Raw genomic sequence first — 27,683 nt, forward strand, 5'->3', positions numbered from 1 at the left:
GTATAACTGATTCAGTTTGCTGTACACCTGAAACACATTGTAAATCTATACTGCAATAAAAATTTTTTAAAAAGAAACAAAAGAAACCTTATAGTACAACTTTCTTTGAAATAAATAAATCAACAAAACAGCCCTCTTAAAAAAAAAACAAAACCAAAAAACAAAAGAAAACAACACACAGAAAATATATGAATAGAGCCATAGAGAAAGAACTAGCTTTGCCTTTAACTAACTCATTTATCTGTGCCTGACAAGAGAACTGCATTCTTATACCTGAATATTGATGGAATCTTAAATCATAGGGTGTTCTTTTCCCTGTATCTTGAACAAGACTTCCTTCAAACATTAGACCACAGTATACAGTAGGGTATACTGTATACTGTGGTCTTCTGTGCAAATTAAGAAAACTAAAGGAGGGAAAAAGAATTAATAATTGTGTGTGCCTCTCCTTCTTTTCCCACAGCCTTCAGTTGGCTCTATTGAAGCTTAGATTCCAAATGATCCAATGTTAAAGAATCAAGCAACAACTTGATTTTGCCAAAAGAGGACTTCTGACCTCTGTAAATAGATTCTCATTTTTAACACTGAGATAAACGTTAAGAAAATGTATAGTTGCAAATGTATAATTACCAGCCCCCACCTCCAAAAAAGCCAAAATGTAAACATCTCCACCAGCACATTCTATCAGATATGTAGATAAATTTGAAGATATATTTTCATCCTGTGTTCTGCCTTTAGGTGTATTTTCTAGAGCCCCTTAAAATGGCCAGTTTTAACAGATAAACACATAAATATAAATCAAACAGAGGGGACTTCCCTGGTGGCGCAGTGGTTAAGAATCTGCCTGTCAATGCAGGGGACATGGCTTCGAGCCCTGGTCCAGGAAGATCCCACATGCCGCGGAGCAACTAAGCCCGTGTGCCACAACTACGGAGCCTGCGCTCTAGAGCCCGTGAGCCACAACTACTGAGCCCACATGCCACAACTACTGAAGCCCACGCACCTAGAGCCCATGCTCTGCAACGAAGAGAAGCCACCACAATGAGAAGCCCGAGCACCACAACAAAGAGTAGCCCTCTGCTCGCAGCAACTCAAGCAGCAACAAAGACCCAACACAGCCAAAAATAAGTAAATAAATTTATTAAAAGAATAATAATAAATCAAACAGAAGGTAATCCTAGAACTAAGCTCACCTTATTTGCTGAAGGAAGTAGCCTAATGTACTGTTTATGGTATATATACAAATGTCAATGAATATCAGGAAGAAGAGCATTAATGGTTTAAAAAAAAACAGAGCTCTTGCTGGTAGAGTGAACAAACTAAAACTTGTAAATGAATCTTGGTTAACAATGTAAACTGTCATCTCTGAGTGACCTGTTAACCCTTTGTTTCCTGTACCATCAGATTAAAAGAAACTGAGCATAAAGATATAGGTGATACAAACTAGGTATCTGATGATAAAAGAATTATTGTTAACTTTTAGGTATAATATGCTTTTATGGTTATGTTAAAAAAAGAGTTCTTGGGGCTTCCCTGGTGGCGCAGTGGTTGAGAGTCCGCCTGCCGATGCAGGGGACACGGGTTCGTGCCCCGGTCTGGGAGGATCCCGCGTGCCGCGGAGCGGCTGGGCCCGTGAGCCATGGCCGCTGAGCCTGCGCGTCCGGAGCCTGTCCTCCGCAACGGGAGAGGCCACAACAGTGAGAGGCCCGCGTAACGCAAAAAAAAAAAAAAAAAAAAAAAAAAAAGAGTTCTTAACTTTGAGGTATACAGTATTTTGAAGTACATACAAATGAAAGTATATGATGTCTTTTTTAAAAAAAAGAAATCAGGGGACTTCCCTGGCAGTCCAGTGGTTAAGACTTCACCTTCCAATGCAGGGGGAGTGGGTTTGATCCCTGGTCGGGGAGCTAAGATCCCACATGCCTCAAGGCCAGAAAACCAAAACGTAAAACAGAAGCTATATTGTAACAAATTCAATAAAGACTTTAAAAATGGTCCACATCAAAAAAATCTTTAAAAAAATAAATTTTAAGAAAGAAAAAAGAAATAGGAGCTGCACAGGTAAAGGATTAGTGGTTGCCAGAGGTGGGGACATGGGGTGGGCAAACAGACGAAGGCAGTCAGAAAGCACAAACTTCCAGTTATAAAATAAATAAGTCACAAGGCTACAATGTACAGCATGGTTAATAATACCTCTATTGCATATTTGAAAGTTGCTAAGAGTAAATCTGAAATTTCATCCCAAGGAAAAAATAATTCTGTAACTATGAGTGGTGATGGATGTTAACTATACTTATCATGGTGATCATTTCACAATATATACAGATGTCAAATCATTTTGTTGTACACCTGAAACTAATATAATGTTGTATGTCAACATTTATACCTCAATTAAAAAAATATTAGAGGTAATTCAAGGCTATGTCTATAATGATGTTGCTTCACTCTTTTCCAATATAATATGACTTCTTTTGACAGGTACTGATATGCTGTTATAGTTGTGTTTACAAATGACGAGGCAGCTTGTGATCATAGTAACTGTGTATTTTAAAATTTTACTCATAAATTGTTAACAAGCAAGAAGGCAAGGGTAGATGAAGGCATATGTAAAGTATATCTATACCTGCACTGTACAAGAGCAAGAATGATGCTGAGAAAATATTTGTTAATAACGACACAAGAGGTATGGCTCAATGAATCAAATACACAGCTATGATGCAAGTAAAATTCACAATACACTACTTATATTATAACATTGTTTTATGCTTTATTTTGCTTTAACAGAAAAAAAGAAAGTTTATATATTATAAATCAACTATACTTCAATTTAAAAATTAATTCGTTTTAAGTTTATGATGACTGGGGTCTGCGTTCCAATAGTGGGGGAGGAAGGACAGATTATAATTGGAACAAGATTAGACAAGTGTTCATAATTATTGAGGCTAGGTGACAGATATATGGGAGTTCAACTACTATTCGCTCTATTTTTTTATATATTGGGAAATTTCCATAACAAAAGGAGTCTAAAAATTCTTGGAAGCACTTCACACCTATTAGGATGGCTATTATTAAAAAAACAAAACAAAACAGAAAATAACAGATGTTGGTGAGGATGTAGAGAAATTGGAATTCCTGTGCACTGTTGGTGGGAATGTAAAATGATGCAGCTATGGAAAACAGTATGGCGGTTCCTCAAAAAATGAGAAGTAGAATTACCATATGATTCAGCAATTCCACTTCTCGGTATGTACTCAAGAGAACTGAAAGCAGGGAGTTGAACAGATATATATATACACCCATGTTTATAGCAGCATTTTTCACAACAGCCAAAAGGTAGAAGCAACCCAAGTGTCCATAAGAGATAAATGGATAAACAAATGTGTTCTATACTTACAATGGAAGATTATTCAGCCTTAAAAAGCAAGGAAATTCTGACATGGATGAACTTGCTATGACATGGATGAACCCCAAAGACATTATGCTAAGTGAAGTAAGCCAGTCATAAAAGGACAAATATTATGATTCCCCTTATATGACACACATAGAATAGTCAAATTTTGAAACAGAAAGTAGAGTGGTGGTTGCCAGGGGCTGGGGCAGAGAGGAATGGTAGCTTAGTGTATAATGGGTACAGAATTTCAGTCTGGGAAGAGGAAAAAAGTTCTGGAGATGGAGAATGATAATGGTTGCAGAACATCCTGAATGTGCTTGCCACTGAAATGGTTGGCAAAATGGTAAGTTTTATATATTATGTACATTTTTCCATAACTTTAAAAAGACTTGATGATAGGTTTTAGATACAATGAGAAACCAGTGAAAATTAGCAAAATAAAATAAAAATGTCAAAGATTTGTTGAATTTTTCAATTCTTTTGAATATATACCCAGAAGTAGAATTGCTGAATCATATGGTATTTTTCAAAATTATTGCGAGGGCTGGTAGTGCCCTACTTCTTGAACTGAGTTGTGGTTACACAGGTATTTTCACTTTTTGATAATTTATTGAACTGTGCAGTTATGAATTATGTGTTTTATGGTGCACATTATTTATCAATTAAAATGATACTGCTAAAAAAAATCATACTGCTAGGCCAAAAAGCAAAAACAGAGCAATATTTTATATATTTGCATTAAGGATAAATATCTAAACAAACCTAGAAACCAATCAGCTTTATAAATGTCACATTTGGTCCATATTCTTATTGTAAATGCCACAATTGGGCTTATAATTTTATTACCTGTCTAGAAAGCATCATTCCACGAGAACAGGTTTGTAGCTGACTGCCTGACATTTTGTCTATTTTCCATCTTTAATTATAGTTTCAGTGTGACTCTACCTATAGCATAGTCAGCTCCAGGTGCTAGAAAAACTAAAAGGATCTGTGTTATCTTTTAAAGGCAGCACTTCACTCTGTTCCATTTCCCGTTCTCCCAGAGGACACCTGTGATCTGTGTACATAGAAATGACTAGATAAAATGCTTCTCTGCACAAATCATATTTCGACAATACTAAGGGAACTCTGGCCTCTTTGTAAGACTTGATAACTGAAATACGCTGAGAAATTGCAGGTTTAACCTACTTAGCCAATTATCAACAAAACTGGCTTATCTCAGCAAACATTTACTGAGAGTCTACTGTGTGCCAGGTACTCTGCAAGACATTAGGAATGCAAAGACTTAGAAAGAGTCCTTGTCCTCAAGGAGTCCAGCTAGCTAGAGACACAAATATACTATAAGGAGATAAGTGATATAAAGTTTATAAGAGAGAGATTAAAGATTGACTTACAATCTTCTCTAAATATCATGATCATTAAACATTTAATGTTCTAGGTATTTAACTGGGTACTATAGGGAAATAATGCCTCTTTGTCTCACCTCTATTGAGAGTTTATTTTCAGACTGAAAAAATTCTGAAAAAAGGCTACAAGGCCGAAACAACCCAAACTCTCCAAACCAACAGAGCTCAAGTGCCCAGAGGAGCTAATGAAGGTGAGGGAAATCTACAACAGAGACCTAGAGGAAAACCAGCAGAATCTAGAGCTGTGGTTGTTTGTAAGCCGGAAGTGAATTAGTCCATCAGGGGATGCTTGGTAACGCCTAGAAACATTTTTGTTGTCACAATTTGGGGGTGGGGATGCTACTGGCGTCTAGTCGGTAGAGGCCAGGGATGCTGCTAAACATCCTACGATACACAAGACAACCCCCTGCCCCCACAACAAAGAATTATCCAGCCCCAAATGTCAAGAGTCTCAAAGTTGAGAAACCCTGATCCAAAGAAATTTCACCTCGGAGAAACAGCCCAAAAATCTGTACAGCCAAAGGTCCCACTCCTTGAAGCTCCAACCTTTGGGGTTGGCATGCTGTAGGATGGCCCTAATGAGTGTGCTAACCAGCAGAGACACTGGGCAGATCCTGGAGCTCTGTCCAAGTGCTGGCTGGCTATGATGCACCAACACAGCTGTCTACAAGCAAAAGGAAAAGCTACCCCCCACTAGTTTGGTTCCATCCTCTCAAGTTATCTTCCCCCTTTTGACTTCATTTACTTCCTAATCCAAATTAGATGCTGACGCCCTTCAATCCCTTTCTTGCTTCTAGGGATTACACCTGCCTTGAAAACCACAATCTTGGATTATGCATCAATATAACTATCCATCCACCTTCTCTGCTGGCTGCCCACCACTGCTCCATGGATATCTCCCTCACTGAGATCACTAACGAACCCTGACTGTCAAGTATAACATTCTTCTGCTAAGCTCTCAAAACATGTAATGGAAATACAACAATCTGATACTCCTGAGCTCTCCTTCATAAATCATACTCCTTTGGGGACTTCTCTGGTAGTCCAGTGGTTAAGAGTCCTCATTCCAATGCAGGGGATGCAGGTTCAATTCCTGGTCAGGGAACTAAGATCTCACATGCCATGAGGCAACTAAGCCCATGCGCTGCAACTACTGAGCCACAGCCACAACTGGAGAGAAGCCCATGCGCCACAACGAAAGATCCTGCATGCCACAATGAACATCCCGCATGCCGCAACTAAGACCCAATGCAGCCAAATAAATAAATAAAATAAAATTCTAAATAAGTAAATAAATCATTCTCCTTTGGGACTTCAAATGGCACCATCTTCTCCAGGTTTTCTTCCTATCTCACTGGACCTTCCTCAGTTTACTTTACTGAGGCCAGCCACTGATCTATTAGCAACGTCTGTCATGGGAACAATATGGAGAAATGGCAGCCTTTATGTCATCTACCTGCCATTTCTGTACTATAAACTTTCTCTGGGTGACCCCCATGGCTTCTACAACCATTTTTTGTGCTGATAACTCCCGAAATCCTATCTGCAATCTAGTTCTCTCTCATGATGCTAGAACTGTACATTTAACTGCCTAGTGGACATTTCCATCATCTATGACAGGTATATAATATAGTGATGAAGCGGTTAACAGTAAGGACTCTAGAGTCTGCTTGCCATGATTTAAATCCTGGCTTCACAACTTACTAGCTATGTAACCTTGGGCAAGACAGTAACCTCTCTGTGCCTCATAATCCTTACTTATAAAGTAAGGATAATCTTAAATCTACCTCAAAGGATTATTGTAAAAATTAAATAAATGATACAGCAAAGCATATGGAATAGGCCTGCCCTATAGGAAGCAGCAATAAATGTTAGGTAGCTATCATCATCATCATCACCCCAAACAGGCACGTGAAACCTGCTATGTCCAAACTGACCTCCTTATCTTCTAACCCATACTTGAGTGAACCACCTCGACACTCAAACCGAAAATCTTTAAGTGATCCTAGTATCTCTGTCTCTCTCCCCTCACATTTCCAATCTGTCTCAACTTCTATTCACACAAGTTCCTAAAATTATCTCAAAGCTTATCACCATTACATCTCCCACTGCCATTACATCAATTGAAGGCTTCATGATTTCACAGCTGAACTGTTCCATCAGCTTCCTCATTGATCTTCCTTCCTTTAGCGTATAACCGTTCCAATTTAGTCCACACTGCAGCCGGTGATCTTTCTAAAATGAAAATATGGCTTCACGCAGCCCCAAACTCTTTAGCACCACCTCTAACGAAAGCCTGCCTTGAGATCTCTCCCCAATCCTCCCCCATCCATGCTTGTCCTCCATGTTTCCACAATACCCTGTATTTACCTCTATCACAGAATTTCTTGTACCTGTGAAGTATTTTGATCTCCCCAACTAGACTACAAGTTCTGAGGGAAGACTGTATTTTATCTCTAGTCTCAGCACCTGGTACAGTGTCTAATAAATGGAATATACTAAGTTAGTACTCTGTGCCAGAGGTACAGAGTGCCAGATCTTATGCTAAGAGTTTCACACCCTATGAAATTATGTTGCCTCATTTCACCAGTGAGGAAATAGAAACGTAGACACATTAGGTAACCTGCCTGGAGTCACACAGCTAGTTAGCGGCAGAGACAAACTTTGAATCCATGTCTTCTAACTTCACAATCAGTGCTCTTTTCCCATTATGTTGCTAATCTCTGCGCTGTACAGATCAGCTTTGTGACTTTGGAAAGTCAGTTTTCATTTCTGGAACCTCAAGTTCCTCATATCTAGCATCCCGTCCGGTTCTAATAACCTGAAGCTTCAGGAAAAGTTTTGGCATAGGAGGATAAAAGGAAATTTTTTTTTTTTTAAGATGTTGACACTCGCCAGAAAGTTGATTTTCCTTTTTGATTAAAGGAATTTGAATTTGGTTATTCAACTGAAGAGATGTTGAAGAGTAGAGAAAAAGTCAGTCTCTTGTCTAACTTTTCTTTAATAAAGGGATATCTTTTTAAAAAATTTACACTTCACTACATTGGAAACAATGGATTAGCTGAAGGAATATCATGGCAGGCAACTACTCCTTTTAGCTTTGTTTAGCAGAGATTCAACTGCAGACACGGTGAATAAACAGCCAGGTTAAGATGCCCAGGAAGCAGGAGAACGAGTACCTTGACCTGTTCAGTCAGTCTGGTAAAAGGAGTGGTTTGGAATTTATAGTGCCAATCATGACTTTTATTTTCTTATGGCTATCTCTCTTCAAAGGAAAAGGGATTAGAATCACATAAAGCTAGGCTTATCAAATTAAGAAGTGCACACAGGGCTTCCCTGGTGGCACAGTGGTCCGCCTGCCAATGCAGGGGACACAGGTTCGATCCCTGGTCCAGGAAGATCCCACATGCCACGGAGCAACTAAGCCCATGCACCACAACTACTGAGCCTGCGCTCTAGAGCCCGTGAGCCACAACTACTGAAGCCCGCGCGCCTAGAGCCCGTGCTCTGCAACAAAGAGAAGCCACCGCAATGAGAAGCCTGCATACTGCAACGAACAGTAGCCCCTGCTCGCCACAACTAGAGAAAGCCCACGCATGGCAACAAAGAGACAATGCAGCCAAAAGTAAAATAAAATAAAATAAATAAGAAAAAAGAAGTGCACACAGCGAGTTCCCTGGTGGCCTAGTGGTTAGGATTCTGGGCTTTCACTGAAGTGACCTGGGTTCAATTCCTGCTCAAGGAACTGAGATCCCACAAGCCTCACAGCACAGCCAAAAAAAAAAGTGCATACATAATGTTTGTGATGTATTCTTCCAGAGCTTCAATTACTTGGTGGCAACAAGAATTTGAAACATTTGTACGTCTGAATAAATATAGACAGATAAGAACAGAGAATGCAAAATTAGCACGTACTTGTAAGTTAAAATGAGAAACTTTGCAATGCGGAGTCTATGCTGTGGCTGCTTAGAAGTCCACCTGCAGGGGTTCTCTGGTGGTCCAGAGGTAAAGAATCCACCTTCCAATGCAGGGGACAGAGGTTCACTCCTTGGTTAGGGAACTAACATCCCACATACCGCGGGCAAACTAAGCCCACACACCACAACTACAGGGCCCACGCGCCCTGGAGCCTGTGCGCCACAACTAGAGAGAATAAACCCGCAAGCCACTACTAGAGAGAAGCCCGAGCACTGCCAACGAAGAGACCGCGTGCTGCAACGAAAAGATCCCGCGTGCCACAACTAAGACCCGACGCAGCCAAAAATAAATATAAAATTTTAAAAAAAGAAAAGCAAAACGTTAAAAAAAAAAAGTCCACCTGCAAACACTGATGAAGCATGGATATTAGGAAATTCAGAGATAACGTAACCAGTCTTATCACCTAAATTTTATGTTGAGAATACTGAGGCTCAGAGAGCTCCCCTGGCCATATAGTTGATGGTAGTGGAGGCAGGACTAAAGCCTAGATGCTCTGCCTATAACCCAAGCTGTTTCTGCTGCCTCTTATCAGTAGAAGTTTTATCGTCATTTGACTCTGGTCTGTTTGCTTCCTTGAAGTAATGAATTCCTACTTAGGCGGAATTAAATTCAAGAAGCTGAGGAGAATACAGCTACCATACTCTTGAGAACCTTGAAGGGGTTCAGTGTAAGTGTGACAGAAAGCTAGAAATACGCACACAGACAATGCCATGTGACTATAATGCTGAGACAGAAACAAAAGGGCTACTTTGAGAAAAAAACAAAGTTAATGATAAAGTTTCTATTTTGTGGCCATCTTTACAGCCTCAAGATTGGCCCACTTTTGATGGTTTGAGTGATATTTTCTCTTAGGATAGCTATGATAGAGTATAACAGCTGAGATGCTCCATTATTTGGAGGTATATGTCTAAGTTAGGGAGAGGAGTATAGCATAATAGAACCAGAAAATCCAGGTTCAAATCTGGCTCTATAGCCCAGTTAGCCTTCATCTGTCAGGTTATTTAAGTATCTAACTTTCCTTTGCCTCAAGTTTGCCTCTGTAAAATGGGGATAATAACAGCATCTATACTCCTCACTGGGTCATTCTGAGGATTAGAGTTAATACACGTAAAATATTTGGAACTGTGCCAGGCAGATGGTAAGCAGTACACAAATGCTTGATATTACCTATATTTAATTGCTGGTGGTTAAAAAACATTTTCCTTGGCTCTTTGAGATAAGTTCCCTGACTAGGGTTCGAAAGGAGAGAAACAAAAAATACCGGAGCTGAAAGGAGCTTTAGACACTGAGACAAACAGACACTGTATGGCCCACAAAGCCTAAAATATTTACTATCTGGACTTTAATGAGTCTGCCGATCCCTGATCTAATCCAATCAGTTTCCCCTCCCTAACATATCCAAAGAGGAAATTAAAGCCCAGAGAGGGGGGGCTTCCCTGGTGGCGCAGCGGTTGAGAATCCACCTGCCAATGCAGGGGACACGGGTTCGAGCCCTGGTCTGGGAAGATCCCACATGCCACGGAGCAACTAAGCCCATGCGCCACGACTACTGAGCCTGTGCTCTAGAGCCTGTGAGCCACAACTACTGACCCCATGTGCCACAACTACATAAGCCCATGCGCCTACAGCCCGTGCTTCACAACGAGAGAAGCCACTACAATCAGAAGCCCGCGCACTACAACGAAGAGTAGCCCTCGCTCTCCACAATTTAGAGAAAGCCCGTGCGCAACGAACACCCAACACAGCCAAAAATAAATTAAAAAAAAAAAAAAAAGGGCCCAGAGAGGGGTAGTAACTTTCCAAAGTTATATATACAGTGAGTTAGTAGCAAAGCTGGGACTAAAACCCAGTTTTCCCAGTAAATAAAACTGCCTACCAGGCTAAATAAGTGGGCTAAATGAAAACCTTAAAGACTGACTATAAATTAGGAGAGAATACTGGCACCTGAAGAGTTAGGCAAATCACCTAATCGGAATCAACAGGTATTTATTGAATACTATAAGCCTAGGCATCAGGATTTTTTTAATGCTCTCTAGGTGATTCCAATGTGCAGCTGAAGGTAAAAACCATTGTTACAAGTATCGTACTAGGTAGAAAGACGTTAAAAAAAAACAGAGAGAGCAAGCTAGGAAACTGGGTAGCTAACCAAAGGTATCCAGACCTAAGTAAGCCTGGACAATGCAGGATCCCATGCTTAATCTGCATCTACCTGCATAAATGTGTAGGAGACCCCAAGGGGAGAGCAACATGCACAGTGAAGGCAAGGAGGCTCAGGATATATCTTCATTCACACTAGAGAATCAACAATACCTTTTATTCACATCTGTAAATTCCAACAGTTCAATGGATTTTAAACTTCAGATGTCAACTCTTTCTAAAAGAATACTAAAACTAACTTGTACTCCTAAAAAGTGTATAAGAATATACAAATTAAAAACCTTTTTTGGGCTTCCCTGGTGGCGCAGTGGTTGAGAGTCCGCCTGCCGATGCAGGGGACACGGGTTCGTGCCCCGGTCCGGGAAGATCCCACATGCCGCAGAGCGGCTAGGCCCATGAGCCATGGCCGCTGGGCCTGTGCGTACGGAGCCTGTGCTCCGCAACGGGAGAGGCCACAACAGTGAGAGGCCCGCATACCTCAAAAAAAAAAAAAAAAAACCTTTTTTTTTTTTGGAAGAACCTAGGGGCAGGACAGGAATAAAGATGCATATGTAGAGAATGGACTTGAGGACATGGGGAGGGGGAAGGGTAAGCTGGGACAAAGTGAGAGAGTGGCATGGACATATATACACTACCAAATGTAAAACAGATAGCTAGTGGGAAGCAGCCACATAGCACACAGATATCAGCTTGGTTCTTTGTGTCCACCTAGAGGGGTGGGATAGGGAGGGTGGGAGGGAGACGCAAGAGGGAGGAGATATGGGGATATATGTATATGTATAGCTGATTCACTTTGTTATACAGCAGAAACTAACACACCACTGTAAAGCAATTATACTCCAATAAAGATGTTAAAAAAATAAAAACCTTAATATGGCAAAAAAAATTCATAAAAGTCAAAAGACAAATGACCAACTGAAAAAATATTTCCAACTCATGAGACTGGACAAAGGGTTAAAACTCATAATACACAAAATGCTCTTACAAATTGATAAACACAAAAATGAAAAACATTATAAAGAAGTAGGCATAATAGGTATTGAACAGGAAATTCAAAAAAGAAAAATACAAATGGCCAATGCACCCTTAAAGAGACAATTTACCTCAGAAATGAAATTTAAATAAAATCCATTTCTTGTCTACTAGACTGACAACAATGAAAAGACTGATAACACACAGAATTGCAAGGGTACAGGGAAATAGACATACTACCGGTACAAACTTTTTTGAAAGCAGTCTGGCAATATGTATCAAAATGTAATGTGTGCAGCTCAAACAAAAAGAGAAGGGACCCAATTTAAAAACAAGCAAAGGACCTGAATAGACATTTCTCCAAAGAAGATACATAAACGGCCAACAAACACATGAAAAGATGCCCATTAGTCACTAGGGAAATGTAAATCCAAACCACAATGAGATACCACTTTCACACCCACTAGGATAGCTATAACTTTTTTTTTTTTTTAGGTAAATAAGTGTTGGAGAAGATGTGGAGAAACTGGTGTCCTCATACATTGATGGTGGGAATGTAAAATGATGTAGCCGTTGTGTAAAACAGTTTGGCAATTTCTCAAAAAGTTAAACACAAAATTACCAACCATATGACGCAGCAATTCCACTCCTAGGTATATACCCCAAAATAATTTAAAACACATACTCAAATACATTACACATATGTCCATAGCAGCACTATTCACAACAGCCTAAAGGTGCTAATGTCCATCAAGAGATGGACAAACTGTGATCAATACATACAATGGAATATTATTCAAGCATGGAATGAAGCACCAATACACGCTACAACCAATGTAAGTGAAAGAAGACAGCCATAAAAGGTCACATATTGTATGATCCCATTTCTATGAAATATCCAGAACAGGTTAAATCAATAGAAACTAAAAGCAGACTTGTGGCTGTCAGGGGCTGGGGGGGAGGGGAAACTCAAAATAGTGGCTTAATGAGTACAGGGTTTTCTTTTGTGGTGATGGAAACGTTTTGGAACTAGATAGAGGTAGTAGTTGTTGTACAACACTGTGAACGTACTAAGTGCCAATGAATTGTTCTTTTCTAGTTTTTCTTTTGGCTACACGGCACAGCATTTGGGATCTTAGTTCCCCAACCAGGGATTGAACCTGTGCCCCCTGTCCAGGGAAGTCCCTGAATTCTTCATTTTAAAATGGTTAATGTTATGTGAATTTAACCTCAATAAGAAAAATAATATAAAGTAAGCATATACTCTTGGGACTTCCCTGGCAGTCCAGTAGTTAAGACTTTGCCTTCCAGTGCAGGAGGTGCGGGTTTGATCCCTGGTCAGGGAGCTAAAATCCCACATGCCTAAAGGCCAGAAAACCAAAACATAAAACAGAAGCTATATTGAAACAAATTCAATAAAGACTTTAAAAATGGTCCACATCAAACAAACAAAAAAATCTTAAAAAAAAAAAAGTATATACTCTAATAAAGCTCTTAGAAAACTGGAAGAATAAGAAAGTAACATGTACATCCTCTCATCCAGCAATCCCATTCCAGAAATTTACCCTGAAGAGAGAATCACACAAATGCAGAGATGTTTGTGCAAAGATGTTCATCTCAGCATCATTTATTAAAGCAAAAAAAAAAAAAAAAAAAACCAGAAAACTAAACCTACTAAATGTCCTTCAGCAGAAACCTGGTTAAGTAAATTATGATACACCTATAAAATGGAATACTACACAGAGATTAAAAACAATAATGTAGAAAGTCAGACAGCTTACACTATCAAATTTCAAGACTTATTATAAAGCTACAGTAACTAAAGACAATGCAATACCGGCAAAAGAACGGACACACAGATCAATGCAACAGATGAGAGGCACCAGAAGTAGACCCACACAAATACAGTCAACTGGTCTTTGACAAAGGTGCAAAGGCAATTCAATGGAGAAAGGACAGTCTTTCAAAATCAGAGCTGGTACAACTGGACATTCATACGTATCTTACACCTTTTATAAAAATTCACTCAAAACAGATCACAGGCCTAAATGTAAAATGAAAAGCTATAAAACTCATATACAGGGCTTCCCTGGTGGCGCAGTGGTTGAGAGTCTGCCTGCCGATGCAGGGGACACAGGTTCGTGCCCCGGTCCGGGAAGATCCCACATGCTGCAGAGCGGCTGGGCCCGTGAGCCATGGCCGCTGAGCCTGCGCGTCCGGAGCCTGTGCTCTGCAGCGGGAGAGGCCGCAACAGTGAGAGGCCCGCGTACCGCAAAAAAAAAAAAAAAAAAAAAACAAATGCTGGAAAGAATACAAAGAAACAAATTCTCATTCGCTGCTGGTAGGAATGCAAAATGGTACAGTCATTTTGGAAAATTGTTTAGTAGTTTCCTATAAAGTTAAACCAGTCCTGTAAAGTTAAACCACTAACTATGTTTATAATAGCTTTCTTTACAACTACTAAAAACTTGACACTCAGATGGCCTTTCACAGGTCAATGAACATATTACGTACAATGGAATAATACTCGACAACAAAGAGAAATGGACTCATGCAACAACACTGAAGAATTTAAATGTATTTTGCTAAGTGAAAAGAGTCAGACCCCAAAAGCTGCATGTTGAATGACTCCATGTATGTGACCTTCTGGAAAAGGCAAAACTATAGGGACAGAAAACAGATCAGTGGTTGCCAAAAATTGGTGTAGGTAGAGGAGTTGACTACAAAGAGGCCACATAAGGCAATTTTTAGAGTGATGGAAGCATTCAGTATGGTACTGTAATGGTGCATATCTGACTCTCTCCATTTGTAAAAACCCACAGAACTGTGCACAACAATGAATGCACTCTACTGTACGCAAATTAAAAAAAATAATAGCCAGAATGTCTGAAGAACCAGGACAGAACGCAGACTTCAATAACTGAATCTAATTATATTACAAGTGTATGACATAACCTCACTGGAGGGGGGGTGGGGAGGAGCTGACCTAAGTAACTTTGTAAAACAATGTTATGACTAGATACTATATGGCTAAAATGAACAAAAAGAACTGAACACAAACATCATACTGTAGTTGGTAAATTTGTCCTCACAGTATTAACTACTTAAACTACTTTACAGGTTGTACAAATAAAATATTTGTAGACAAGGAGAGCCAGGTTCCTTACTCTGAGAAAGAAGTCACAAATAAGCAAGAAGGGAAGATTAATATAAACCCTGTGATGGAGCAGAGTCAGAGATATCAGTATAAATTCATGTTTATTTTAATATACATACAGATAGATACAGAAATATAGATATTTGTGTATATGTGAATTAGTGTATATACATATGTTTCCTAGCAACAAGCACACTTAGCACCCAGCTCTTGGTATCTAAATACCATTCACCAAAAAAAGGAGCCAAGGGGACTTCCCTGGTGGCACAGTGGTTAAGAATCTGCCTTCCAGGGCTTCCTTGGTGGCACAGTGGTTAAGAATCCGCCTGCCAATGCAGGGGACACAGGTTCAAGCCCTGGTCCTGGAAGATCCCACATGCCGCGGAGCAACTAAGCCCATGCGCCACAACTACTGAGCCTGTGCTCTGCAGCCCACGATCCACAACTACTGAAGCCCGTGTGCCACAACTACTGAAGCCTGTGTGCTTAGGGCCTGTGCTCCATAACAAGAGAAGCCACCACAATGAGAAGCCCGTGCATCGCAATGAAGAGTAGCACCCGCTTGCCGCAACTAGAGAAAGCCCGCATGCATCGCAATGAAGAGTAGCACCCGCTTGCCGAAACTAGAGAAAGCCCGCACACAGCAACAAAGATCAAACACAGCCAAAAATAAATAAGTAAATTTAAAAAATAAGAATAAAAAGGAACCAGGGCTCCTTGGAGAAATGGATGATTCTAGGACTGGAGCAGGACAAATGTAAGTTGAAAGCATCTTGTAGTGCCAGAAAGGAAGTGCTAAACAAACAAATATGGGGCACGCCAAAGGACACAAGAGTCAACATGAAAGAGCACCCAATAACCAAGTTGAAATAATTTGAGCAATAAAATAAATAACTTAGCACTGGATTATAACCCAAGAAATAAAATACATATCCCTACTGATGTAAGTAAATAGGGGAGAGAGGACAAATCTCTGCAAAAGAATTTCAATTAATAAAAGTAGAAGGACTTCCCTGGTGGCGCAGTGCTTAAGAATCCGCCTGCCAATACAAGGGACACGGGTTTGATCCCTGGTCCAGGAAGATCCCACATGCCATGGAGCAACTAAGCCCATGCGCCACAACTACTGATCCTGTGCTCTAGAGGACATGAACCACAACTACTGAGCCCTCGTGCTGCAACTACTGAAGCCCGTGCGCCTAGTGTCTGTGCTCTGCAACAAGAGAAGCCACCGTAATGAGAAGCCTGCACACTGCAACGAAGAGTAGCCCCCACTCACCGCAACTAGAGAAAAGCCCGCGTGCAGCAATGAAGACCCAACGGAGGGACTTCCCTGGTGGCGCAGTGGTTAAGAATCTGCCTGCCAATGCAGGGGACACAGGTTCGAGCCCTGGTCCGGGAAGATCCCACATGCCGCGGAGCAACTAAGCCTGTGTGCCACAACTACTGAGCCTGCGTTCTAGAGCCCGCAAGCCACAACTACCGAGCCCGCGTGCTACAACTACTGAAGCCCTCGCGCCTAGAGCCCATGCTCCGCAACAAGAGAAGCCACCTCAATAAGAAGCCCACGCACCGCAACGAAGAGTAGCCCCCCGCTCGCCACAACTAGAGAAAGCCCGCGTGCAGCAATGAAGACCCAACACAGCCAAAAATAAAAAGATAATAAATAAATTTATTTTTAAAGAAAGACCCAGCACAGCCAAATAAATAAATAAAGACCCCAAACATACACATAATTTAAAATAAAATAGAAGTAGGAGGAATGAAGGAAATTACCACAATAATTATAGCAGGAAAGATTCATTGATAAATGTTAAAATTAGGAGGTGAAACTTTAAGGAAAAACAAGATATCTGCATTGCCTCAAGCAACTCCCCTGAAATATTAATTACTGTGGTGCTTTTAACATATGCCCACAAATTCTTTGATAGTCCTCCCTTCAGGATGTGGAGTTTAAATCCCCTCCGGTTCAATGTGGGATGGACTTAGCAACTCATTTCCAACAAAGAGAGTATAGAAAGGAAAAATAGGGATTTCCCCAGCGGTCCAGTGGTTAAGACTCCGAGCTTCCACTGCATGGGGCGCAGGTTCGATCCCTGGTCAGGGAACTAAGATCCCACATGTCACACGATACAGCCAAAAATAAATAAATAAATTTTTAAAAGTGAAAAGAAAAAGATTTAACTTTACAGTAGAGGAAGCTGGCAGACAAAACCTAAACCAAATGATCAAGGTTAACATCACTAGTTGATGTTAAATCATGCTGACATTATACCCTGATATGATGCAATGAGAAAGGTACTTCACCTCTGTGGTACGCCTTCTCAAAATCCATAATCATGTGAAACCATTAGACAAACCCAAACTGAGAGACAATCCACAAAACAGCTGACCAGTACACTTCAAAAAGTAGCAAAGTCATGAAAGACAAGGAAAGACCAAGAAATCTGTCACAGATTGGAGACAAGCAGACATGAGGACTAAATGTAATATGGTATCCTACATTGGATCCTGAAACAGAAAAGGGACATCAGTAGAAAAACTGGTAAAATCCAAATGAAGCCTCCAGTTTAGTTAAGAGTATTGTGCCTGTGTCCATCTCTCGGTGTTGATAAATGTGCCATGATGATACATTAATTTTAGAAGAAGCTGGGTGAAGAATATACAAGAACTCTCTGTACTATCTTTGAAACTCTTGTGTAAATCTTATAATTACTTCAAAATTTAAAAACTAACAGTAATGTAGAACAGGGTTCCTCAACCTCAGTACAATATATTGATATTTTGGGCCAGACAATTCTCTGTTGGGAGGAGCTGGTTTATGCATAGCAGGATGTTCTGCAGCATTCCTGGCCTCTACCCACTAGACGCCAGGAACCCACCTTTCCATTTGTTACAACCAAAAACGTCTCCAGAGATTGCCAAGTGTCCCCCGGGGGGGCAAAATTACCCCAGATAGAGACCGAGATGAGGGTTCAAGAAAGTAATTTTTGGGGCTTCCCTGGTGGCGCAGTGGTTGAGAGTCCGCCTGCCGATGCAGGGGACACGGGTTCGTGCCCTGGTCCGGGAAGATCCCACATGCCGAGGAGCGGCTGGGCCCGTGAACCATAGCGGCTGAGCCTGCGCGTCCGGAGCCTGTGCTCCGCAGCGGGAGAGGCCACAACAGTGAGAGGCCCGCGAACCGCAAAAAAAAAGAAAGTAATTTTTGGTAGGGGTGAGATAATAATAGGGCCTACCTAATAAGGTTGTGGTGAGGATATTAAATGAGATAATATATGGCAAACTTCTAGAACACTGCCTGACATATATTTTATTATTGTTATTATTTTCAGTATTATTATTATTCATGGTACAGTGGTAAGAGCTTGAACTCTGGCTGACACAATGAGGAAGGAGCAGCGGTGAAGTTCCAGCTCAGAAGTAGGGCCCCAAAGGTAAGCAAAGAGACAAACAGGACCCTGGTCTGATTCAAACTTATCTAAAGAATCCAACAAACTATACAGGAAACCACAACCAGTTCAGTTAAGCCATACTAGAGTATATGCAAGCACATAGGTGAATTCCTATATACCCAAATAACTTAACACCCCTCAAACATACATTCCTTCTTGAAGAGGAGCTGTTTCAACACCCTGCCCCAGGCACTGAAACATCAGGGCAGCACCTCATCCTCACAAATCTGAAACTGCAAGTCCCATTTGTGCTCTCCTATGGTTTCCCATTTAGCTAGTAGTCACTTCTCTTTCCTTACATAACATGGGAGGTTTGACTCTAAAGTTCTTCCCACAGCTGCAAAAAAACTGAATATATATGTACAACCCACCCAAGCTTAATACTGTAGCCAAAGGAAAACCAAATTCACTCACAACGGATCTGAACACAGGGACCTAGAAATTTATATTTTTTTAGATGAGTCAAAACTTTTGAGATCTCCTCTGGCCTACTCTCAAGCTCAGTCCTGTAAAACACTGCCTCTGTAAGTTGTGGAAAGTAGCCTCTGGATAGCCCTCATTTCTCCTAGTTAACAGATGTTTCTAGCTTTCATATTCATGTCCTAGTAAGCCACTGTGATCCACTATCCCATCTCTACTTTCATATCTCTCCCCCATGCAACCCAGATCTCCCTTGAGCACTAGCAAACAGTCCTTTGGTAAAAAAACACTGCTCCTAAATTATGTTCCAAAGCAGACAAAGAATGCAGAACTCCACATTTATTAGATGACACATAGCCTGCTTACTAGTCAGACTGCCAAAAATAATTTGCTTCCCCTCTTGTAGGTTTAGGCAAACACAAGGGAACTGTGCTCCTACGTATGACTACTGCTTCTCCACAGGACTTGAAGAACTAAGGCATTAGAGATACTTCCTCTCTATAAACCCAAGTAGAACACTCTGTTCATTTTCTCTTGGCATATAGTTGGTAGTCTGTATTTCCAGGCAGCCATTGTACATCTTTTGGCAAGTGCCTTCAAATTTCTCAGTACAATGTTTCATCCAGTCACTGAAGGCAATGCATTGTACCTTAAATTTACATGCCAAGGAAAAGACTCAGACTGAAAAGAAGACCTTCAGTATCATCTTCCTGCAATATATCAGACACTACACACGAGTTAGAAGACCCAGATCCAATTCCCAGGTGCGCAAGTGTCTTGCAGTGTGATCTCTAGTCTGCTCTTTAATCTTTCTGCACCTCAGTTTTTCCATCCTGGAAAACAGGGATTGTATTACCTGTCCCTCCTTGAATTTAGACTCTTACTGCTAGCTGAGAATATTTATGCTTCTACAACTTGTGAAACTGGGGTTTGGAAAACTCAGAAAATTAAGCACAAAATGTTTCTCACTTTTGTCAGACCTACCATGAAAAATCCACAGTTGAGCCCAGCAGAAGTCCCTAAGCAAGTAATCCCTCAGAAAGTTAGTTCTGACTTCCCACTCAACAGACCACTGACACAAGAATGAGAAGTGAGAGGCCAGGCAGGACCTCAGGTGCTACATGGCTAAAAAAGCAAGTCATTGTCTATTATGTTCCCTGACAGTATTATCACCCTAGACACACTACCCTTAACACTCCATTGTGGTTTTATCTCAAGGAAGCTACCTCAATACTTAGAGCACTTACTTCTTCAATGTTTACAAAAAAACAAGCACTTTCCCTGGATGGGAAGTGCCCTGCTGGTATTGCCTTGGGATGACCCTACAGTTAAGGTAGGACAAAGGGATATCAAAAGAAGTATGAGGTGCAAAAGAAGTTAAGATTTAAGGCAGTGTTTTACAATCCTTTCTGAGTTACCGGTACAATTCTGAAATACAAAACTCTGGGCAGCATTCCAAAAGAGATTATTAAAATTCAAATACTGGTTTTTAGAAAGATCAATTTGGAAACTTGAAAAACCTTTCTAATTATCCACTTTCCATTAGGTCCCCCTTTAGTCTGCGTGGCTGTCACAACAAGGAAGTTTACTGCTCCGTCTAGGCTCTCCACAAGGCCTAGTTTCCCTCTGTTCCACTAAACACTGCCTTTGGTATCTTCGAATTATTGACATTAAATTATATCTCAGCTGAAGTAAGTTTCAGGCCCCTAGCAATGTATCACATGGCCAACACTCAGCTCGAGAGATATCACTATGAATTCACACTAAGATCCACGATATGAATCCTAAAATACATTTTATACCCTGATCAAAATGTAGCACACTCCTGTGAAGGATCAGTGTCATACAAGTTAAGAAATACTCTCTAATAATTGAATCCCACAGCTCCTGCCTCATTTAAAGGGATAACTTTGTGTATAGATAAGGCAGGCACTGAGCGTGGAAAGTAGAGACCTATGTCCAACTCCAGGTCTGCTACTTACTGTAAGACCTTGTACCTGTTTCCTTAACTGTGAAGTGATAATAATGTCTACCTTACAAGGTTATTGTGAGGATAAAAAAGCATATGTAAGCATTTTATAAACAGTGCTATTCAAATTTAAGTTATTATTCTGCCTGTGGATTTAACTAAAGCTGAAAAAGTTCTTTTAAGAAGCTGGTTAGGGACTTCCCTGGTGGCGCAGTGGTTAAGACTGCCTGCCAATGCAGGGGACATGGGTTCAAGCTCTGGTCCGGGAAGATCCCACATGCCACGGGGCAACTAAGCCCGAGCACCGCAACTACTGAAGCCCGTACGCCTAGAGCCCGTGCTCCGCAACAAAGAGTAGCCCCCGCTCTCTCCAACTAGAGAAAGCCTGTGTGCAGCAACAAAGACCCAACACAGCCAAAAATAAATAAATTAATTAATTAAAAAAAAAAAAAGAAGCTGGTTAACTCCAACATTAAGAATGTCATTTGTTCACATGCTTACAAAAATTTTCTGAGTCAACCTCAAGTCACTGAAAAGCATTATCTCCTTCCATTGGCTAAAGAGCAAGCAGAGTAGCACTACCCTACGAGGGGCATGGTAAGCAAGGGGAGAAATGAAGAACTGCGTATACCCACAGTGAATGGGGCAGAGATACTTCATTTCATTATTTGAACTGAAAAGTAAACATCAAAGGTCAAAGTTTTCCAACGGGTCTGAGAGGAATATATCCACGTTATGAATATTAAACACAACCTACTGCCAGTTCAGAAAGCTCAATTATCTTTAAAGTGTTTTTCACGCATTAATTAATCCTCACGGCATCCCAAGGATGAAAGAAATTTAATTTTCATATTCTAGTTATTTATAACAACAGGAAGAATCTAAATGGATCGTGATGTGCCATTTTGATAAGATAGGTCAACAAATGTTTCATCAAATGTTAAGGATCTACCATATCATCAGCACTATATAAGGCACAAAGTATCTAACTGATGTGGCCTATTTCACATCGAGCAAGACCTCTAGCAAGCTCAACCTTATGGTACACAGCTATGCGTAAAGAAACATTTCTGAATAACGGATAACAGCAATTACAGAGCTATAACCAATCCTTATTGCCAGAAGCCGCTAATTTACTTAAAAACATTTGTAAAATTAAGATGTTTTATTGAGAACGCTTTCCTGACAAGGACTATGTGTGGTACATGAGGAAGAGGCAGAAACAGGGAGCAACAGTGTGTTGTGTTGTTTTAAATAGGATTGTCAGAGGCCTCAATAAGATGACATCTAAGTAAAGACCTGAACAAAGAGAGGAAGCAAGCCACGTGCTTATGTAGGGGAAGACATTCCACCAGGCAGAGGGAACCTCTGAGTGTAAGAGTCCTAACATGGGATCATACCTGCTGCATTCTTCACACACCCACTAGACTTTCCCCATGGATGTCCTGCTGCAACCTCCACTGTGCCCCGCCAGATCTTCCTGACTTCCAGGCTCACCATACTCTCCCAGGCACACAAACCTGAAACACACTGTTAGCACTGCTCTCTTCTTTCCACAATCAGTAACCAACTCATACTGTAACATGATACTACCTTCAAAATGTTACATCTTTCTCTTCCATTCATTCCCACTAACATACCAGCCCCAAATTACAAAACATTAAGACTGCAATGGACCTTAGATATTATCAGTGAAACGCCATCTTACCGAAGCCCGTATTACCCAAGTCTCGGAAGTATCAAGCCAAAGATCTATTATTACTACATTCTTGGATTTTTTTTTTTGGTTGCCCCTCCCACCCACCCCCAAATTCAACTCATCAGCATACTGCTCACAAATGAATGCTTCTTACACAGTCTCCATCATGTTACTCATCCCCCATTCCACACTATCTACAATACCTGTTAAATAGTCTCCTTTCACTGTCCTACATGCACACTAAGTTCACTTCACCTTCTAAATCTTCATTCACATTCCTTCCTTTGATACGATGCCTTTTCTTCTTTATCTATCTGAAACTCACCTATCCTTCAAGTCCCTTTTCACAGAGCTTTCCACGACTATATCAGCTTTCACTGATTTCTCTCTTCTCAGAAATTCTATGGTTCATCATAAGATCTACCACGGTAGTCTCCCTCCTCCCCACCTCCCATCCCCACCCCTTGCAAAGCATCATCAATAACTCACTTCAAACACGTATTAACTTGCTTTGTTTCATGTTTACCTGGACTAAAACTCCTTGAAGACAGGGATTGCAGTTTTGTCTCTCCAAAAGGGCCTTGCAGAAAATAGCACCTAATCATATTTTTAGCACTTACTGTGTGCCTGATATTGTATTAAGTGCTTTACATATTTAATCTCGTTTAACCATCACATTGATATTATTCTTCCTCTTTTACAGAAGAAACAAAGACATGAAGAGGTCAGGCTAAGGTTGCATATCTTAGAAAAGGCAAGGCTGGGATTTGAGCTGAAGTCCGCCTCTCAAAGCCGCCTCTCAAAGCCAGCACAAAGCAGAGGTTGTGAACAAAGGTTTGTTGAATTATCCTAATCATCTGATGTGTGTTGATGGTCGTGTCATCCCACATGAATTAATGAGGGTGGAAACCATGCCCAGAGTTTACGGGGTACAGTGGGGAGAAGGACTGCCCCTTCCTGCTGAACACCCATCAGGTGCTAGGTTCAGCACCGGGCATTTCACCGAGCATCTCATTTACACCGTGAAAACTCTTAACTTGTAATTCCTCCATCGGAGATTTACCCCAAATGTCACCCATCCTCAATCGGAGCACAAATGCTCCCAGGTGTGATGTGCACACACTCCTTCTGGGCCTCCCTGTGGCTCCAGGAAGAGGGCAAAGCCTGCTGATTCCCATCAGACGGTAAGTTAAAAATCTCAGCATCATAAAGCATTTGCCAAGTGCCTGGACTTTTTCAGGACAGGCCACCCTGCTCTTCTTTCTAACACACATGTTCTCACTTATTAAGCACCAGAGCCCTGTGAAGTAGGCGGCATTTTCTCCACTTCTCAGATAACTAACGTCCCCCAAAACCGACGCTGTTTAGGTCACGTGGCCGATGGCAGATGAGGGAAGAGAATCCAGGTCTCCTGACTATCCACCCTGCTTCATTCCCTCAGCAGACACTCGTAGATGGTAAATGATTTATCCTGGTGTCGCTGGGAACTCTAAATAGCAACAGCTCTGGAATAATTTTCCTTCAAAAGGTATATAATGGACACCTATAGGTCAACCTTATATGTTCAAATACCATCTCCACGTATTCCCTTAGTGACACAGAGATAGTCGTTTCACCTCCCTAGGTGAATTCCCTCATCGGTAAATGGAGATAATGACAGTACCTACACCAAACAGTAATATCCTGAGAAGTAAATGAGATGATGGCAGTGAAACACCTGGCACGATGTCCGGCATATAGTGGGCGCCTAGGAATTATGGGGCCCTTTCCCGGCCCCCTCCGCCCCACAAGCCTCGGGGTTCACCCACTACCATTAAGCAACAGGGTATCCACTCAGCCAGAGGCCCACGCACGGCCTCCGGTTTACCAGGCTGGGGACAGCCGCACTGTCATACCTGCATGGAGTCAGCGCTGACGATCTCGCCACCGAGCCGCTGGCCTAGCTGTAACGCCAGCGTGGATTTGCCGGTGCCCGTGGCCCCGAGAATTACTACAAGAGGCAGTGTCCGTTTTAGGCCCCGGAGCCCAGGGCCCGCAGACACAGCTCGTGCAGCCGCCACCGCCGCCATCTTAAAGAAGTCTACGCTTGCGCAGGAGCAGCTGTCCCCATGGCAACCGTCAGTGCGCCTGCGCGGACCTCGGGCTCTGAAGGGAGGGTGCGGAGGGAGGAAGGAGGTGAGGGACCCAGGTCCCCAGGCTCAGAAGCTCCTGCTGTGACTGCCGTCAACTAGCTGCTGATGTGAGAACCTCAACTACCTCCTCTCTTAAGTGGGACATGGCAGTCGTATCTAAAATAGATCTATCCGTATTATTCTCTCTTTCACGGCACCCAGTTCTTTTTCTTCATAGAGCTAATGACAATATGAAATTATATATTGACCTCTTGTCCATTGTCTGACTTTCTCTCCAGACTGTTAGTTCTATAAAGGCAACAGATTCTGCCTAGGTCACTACTGTATCTCCAGTACAGTACCTGATACCGAACAGACACCCAATAATTGTTAGTAGAGGGGAGAATGGCTTGCATATCTAGTGCTACAGCCAGTGAGCTCAGAGGTGTGGTGTTCTCCAGGATCAGATCTACCCAGTTCTCAGGCAAGGGCGGCTGCTCTAATGTTTTCATCCAACAACTCAAACTGAGACACAATCATAAGGCAGAACAAGATTTTTCATCTATTTGGCGAAAGGATGCAAGAGATGGGGTGAAAACAGATAAAGAACAAGCAAGTAAACAACCCACAACATACAAAGAGAAAAAATAAGGAAGGCAGAAAGGATAAAATAGTAGCAACCCTCAGATTAAAGTGGGGGTGGGGAAAACTAGGTCCAGAGAGGACCAAAATTCTGGGGACTACACAACCTTTAAGAAAGGGCTATGGGAGATTTCCCCGCGGTCCAGTGTGTAAGACTCCACACTTCCACTGCAGGGGGCATGGGTTGGATCCCTGGTTGGGGAACTAAGATCCTGCATGCGGTGTGTGGCCAAAAAAAAAAGAAAAGAAAAAAAACTTTGGAACCAGATGAACATGGGTTCAAATCCCCACTGTGCCACTTTCAGCTGAGTGACTTCACACAATTCGCTTAGCCTCAGTTTTCTCATCCTTAAGTACCTCTCAGGACTGCCATAAGGAGAAAATGGAAGTAATCCCTGAAAGGTGCCTGCTACAACGCCCTGGCACATAATCACCACCATTTGTTAAACATTTTGTATTATAATAGTAACACCCCATCTGCCTTACTAAAGAGGTTAGAGCAGCAGCCTAAGGGCAGAGGAATTTTCAGTAATGTGTGAAAGTACCTAAATACCTATTCTACTAACCCTTTGTTAGCCAGTTTAAGAGTCTTTTTTTTTTTTTTTTTTTTTTTTTTGCGGTACGCGGGCCTCTTACTGTTGTGGCCTCTCCCGTTGCGGAGCACAGGCTTCGGACGCGCTGGCTCAGCAGCCATGGCTCACGGGCCCAGCCGCTCCGCGGCATGTGGGATCCTCCCAGACCAGGGCACGAACCCATGTCCCCTGCATCGGCAGGCGGACCCTCAACCACTGCGCCACCAGGGAAGCCCAGTTTAAGAGTCTTAATTGCTTTCTGCCTGAGATTACTACCTGGCTCTGCCTAGCTCACAGGTCATATCACCCTTGGGTCAGAGGAATCACCCCTGGATGGTTAGAGAATTTGATAGGCCTGCCCTGAATGACTGCCAATAAATACATTTCTCAATCACTTGGATCACCCCTGGCATAATGGCCATTCTTGCAGACCCAGCCTAAACCTTGTAGTCACATGTATCCCAGGGTCCTTGTACCTCCTTTTCTCAATCCAGCCTGCTTTGATCAAAAGCCTAGTTCTCTCCAATTTGTGGTACCCGCCTGGGGCTGGTTTTAAAATCAAGATGTGTGGCCACATATTGGCAGACACTCTCACATGATGGTTGTTAACTGTAGAGCCTTTGCCTGCAGATTTTCCGAGGGTACGGTTACCTTGACAACAAGCAGAAAGAAGGCAGGCCGGAGAAATGATGCAAATAAAGCAAAAGGGAGGCTAATTTCATGATGACGATCTGACCATGACAGAGGAGGCTCACTCACAGATGGGAAAGTACTGTCCAAGTCATGACCAGGTGACTGTTATGAGAGAGAGAGAGAGAGAGAGAGAGAGAGAAGGGGGGTGGTGGTGGTGGAATTTACCACTGAGAGACCAGAAGAGGGAGAGGCTGGTTACCAAGGCAACTGGGGAGCAAGGAATGAAAAATTGGGGCTTCACCACAGCCGCAGAAAATTGCTTCTAGCCAAGCAACACAGGACTGTTGCTATAGAAACAAAGAGAACAGGGATCCTGTAGACCATGGGGAGAATTATCACTGAAATACTGAGCAGGAAAGATTCCTAAATCAGAATGGAGCCTGTGGTCCAAAACAAATGAGGAGAAGTGAGAAAAAAAAATCATACCATTTCCATTCATTGTAATTCTGCCAACCCCACCAAAGGAGAATGGGAACATATTTTTTAATACCTTTAGGCTATTTTATTTGTACCTGTCTCCCTAATGATCTTCTGAACTCTAAATTACACTAAGAATAGTTCCTGAAAGATAATCTGTAACTTGAAATCCTAATTAGAGAGATTAAGTTCAAGGGAAAATTGGGAAATTGAAGTCTATGATCAAGAGTTAATAAGTATTTATAAAAAACAACATAAAACCCTCTAATGGGCAGCTTTGCAGGGTAATAAGGAGACAAAAGGCGGCAAAAGGGAGTCAGAAAAGCTATTTGTGGTCATGCCCAGGTATTAGCCCTGACCCCTCTCTGCCTTGTATGAGGCCAGATGGGAAATAGCTTATTCTGAAAGATAGCTCAACAGGAAAGGGAGTCTCTCATTCAAAGTGTATGTGTATATCTAGAGGTGAGGATGCAGAAGCCCATCTCAACACACTCCACTGCTTACAGATTATTTGGGGTTAAAAAAAATCTAGTTTACAAGGCAAAAATGCTGGGATATGTTCAGTCTGGAAGAGGATGTCTAAAATGCAGGAATGAGGTACTAGGGAGACTCAAATTACTTGGAGGGTAATAATTCTTGCCTGCCCT

General features: G+C 41.7%; 1 protein-coding gene across 2 annotated transcripts in view; it reads right to left on the bottom strand.

Moving 5' to 3' along the window:
* The window catches only part of TRIT1 (tRNA isopentenyltransferase 1), a 43,650-nt gene extending 18,980 nt beyond the window's left edge, over positions 1-24,670 (bottom strand). Inside the window, exon 1 of one of the 2 annotated variants that reach the window (XM_032641596.1) lies at positions 24,497-24,670. In XM_032641596.1, the coding sequence (XP_032497487.1) occupies positions 24,497-24,670 (174 nt within the window). The remainder of the gene's footprint in view (positions 1-24,496) is intronic. The other variant, XM_032641607.1, reaches the window with a different exon arrangement.
* Positions 24,671-27,683: the final 3,013 nt, after the last annotated feature.

This window comes from Phocoena sinus, chromosome 1, assembly GCF_008692025.1.
Source record: "Phocoena sinus isolate mPhoSin1 chromosome 1, mPhoSin1.pri, whole genome shotgun sequence".
Taxonomy (NCBI): Eukaryota; Metazoa; Chordata; class Mammalia; order Artiodactyla; family Phocoenidae; genus Phocoena; species Phocoena sinus.